The 2553-nt window shown below is 35.7% G+C and overlaps 1 protein-coding gene across 1 annotated transcript; it reads left to right on the top strand.

The window, feature by feature from the left end:
• The first annotated feature begins 1322 nt into the window (after window positions 1–1322).
• LOC113768484 (agamous-like MADS-box protein AGL23) lies at window positions 1323–1694 on the top strand. The gene has a single exon (XM_027312867.1). It carries the CDS (start codon window positions 1323–1325, stop codon window positions 1692–1694), a length of 372 nt encoding a protein of 123 aa, XP_027168668.1.
• The last annotated feature ends 859 nt before the right edge of the window (window positions 1695–2553 follow it).

Genomic DNA, 2553 nt, shown 5'->3' with positions numbered 1-2553 from the left:
AATTTGATGTCAACTTATTAAAATCACTTTGTGATTTTCATAATAGCAATTCAACTAATAGGATTTTTCTCCGATCTTTGTCTTCACAATCACAATCAATTTGACAATTCTTCCGAACTTATCTTATGGTCCAATCCCCACAAATTAGACATTTCATGACCAACCATGTGATCTAATTCAATCAATTAATTTTTTCGCAGTAATTTTTATACTCTAACTCTAACAGCGGAAAACACCCACAATTGATCCTCGTAATCGAGTCAATTCTTCAATGTGTACAAGAACTCTAGGATCAATTTCTTGAACATAGGGCTCTAAAACCAGATGTAGAACCAAAAAATTCATCGAAAATATATAGGAGATATATTTCTTAAAATTAATGTATTCGGGGAAGCAATTCACACACATAAGAATATGTGTGGGAGAAGAGGAATAATATCAATAATAATTTATTAATCACATACCATAATAACAAGGTTCTCAATCTTTCACCCTTCTCAACTAAACACAATAATATGATTCCTTGTTTGTAAACATGATGACTTGATAAACAAGTTTCACAACCATAAGAAATTTCCTAATAAGATACTAATTTTTAAACAATAAAACTACCATACCTTGATTCCAATAGAATTACTAAAACTCTAACATGACAAAAACACTACTAAATAATAATATGAAAATTTTTAAATTTTGGACTACTTGAAATAGAATAGTGTAAGGATATGCCAACAAAAAATTTGTTTGCAAAGATCTAGTTTAGATGTATTACTTGAATCTGAAATAGAATAGTGTAAGGAACAAAGTAAAATAAAGCGGGGAAACACTCTTTCGGTTTGCCTTTAATCCGGACGAGCGGGGATTTCCACTCTTCATTGTGGAAGTCAAATTGTCCTTCTCCACTTAGAAACACCGGTCTCCATATTCTTGGATTGTTTTGCCGACGTACTATACCACCCGTCGATCACCAAGGTTTCAATAGCGGATGGACGGATAGGATTTGTTTTTCTATTGTAGCAGAAAACCACTCTATTTCTCTGCCTGTACAAGTATCCCTTTTTACCGTTGACAAAGTTAAACTCATTTTATAAAAATGGGAACGGCACTTTAGAATAATTGAATTTAGAAACTACCAATTTAGAAACTCTTCAATTTGGTAGATGCCAAACAGGAAATATTCAGATTCCTAATTATAAACGCAGATCCGCTGCAGCTCTCCTTTCTACATGTAAATCAACCAACCTCTTCCTCTGATACCACAAGAAAATCGATTAATTGTGTGTGTCCAAGCCAAAACCTTTGGCTCAAGAAATTGTTCAGCGATGGAGGAGAACGCCGTAATACTGAATAAAAGAAACTTCGGTGGTCGAAGAAAGATTCAAATCAAGAAAATTGAGAAGAAGAAGAACTTGCTAGTCTCGTTTTCTAAACGTCGTGCAGGCTTGTTCAGGAAAGCTGAGGAATACAGCAAAAAATCTGGGGCTCAAGTTGCTATCCTTGTCCAATCTCCAGGTGGTAGATTCTTTACCTTCGGTGGTCCTGACTCTGCTTCGGTAGACTCCATTCTTGACCAGTATCTTGCTGGCATGATGCCTTCATCTTCAAGTTCTGCTTCTTGTAAGAATGGTACTGTTGTTGATGATCAGGGAAAGAGTAAGCCTGTGGAGATTGAAGAAAATACTATGGAAGAATAGGTTATAGAGCAGGGATTGATGGAAACTAACCAGGTCAGTGATGGAAAAGAATCCTTGTTGAAACAGCCGTTGGATAATGATGATCTTCAATGGGTTGACGAACTCGAAAACTATATGGTCACCATGAAAGGCCTGGAGGGTGAGGAATTGTCTCAAGAAGATGATGGAACGAACAGGGCTGCTGATGATAATATTAATGGTGATCCTGATTCATCAAGTTTATTGAATCCCAATGTTAATCTTGATTATTTTGGTGGGTTTTGAATTGATCAGTGGTGCTTACTGCCATCTCGTGCGAATCCTGTTTATATTAGTGGGCTACCAGTGAATAATGATTTGTTTCAAGAATATAATGAGATGACCAGGGCTGCTGCAGATGCTGCTTCATCAAGTTTGTTGATTCCAAAAGTTAATCTTGATTATTTCTGTGGTCCTCCAAAGAACAATGATTTCTTTCAAGATGATGAGATGGCCAGGCCTGCTGATACTATTAATGGTGATGCTGATCCATCAAGTTTAGTGATTCCCAACGTTAATCTTGATTATTTTGGTGGGCTTCCAATGAATAATGATTTCTTTCAAGATGGTGAGATGAACAGGGCTGCTGATAATGTTAATGGCGAAGTTGATTCATCAAGTTTATTGATTCCTAGTGTTAATCTTGATTGTTTTGGTGGGCTTCCAGTTGATTTTTATTTTGATGAACTGAGTCCTCAGTACAATGATTGGGAGTAGTACTTATTCAAGATGCAGAGATATGGTTAATTAATTATGTTAACCAGATACATTTTATCAATTTTCCCTTTTTCGTTATTGTTTTGAAAGGTGAAATCTTATTGGAATTGGTGTGTGTTATCAA

Source organism: Coffea eugenioides, chromosome 1 (assembly GCF_003713205.1).
Source record: "Coffea eugenioides isolate CCC68of chromosome 1, Ceug_1.0, whole genome shotgun sequence".
NCBI lineage: Eukaryota > Viridiplantae > Streptophyta > Magnoliopsida > Gentianales > Rubiaceae > Coffea > Coffea eugenioides.
The sequence above is the reverse complement of the archived record's forward strand: the minus strand, read 5'-3'. Positions and strand labels throughout refer to the sequence as shown.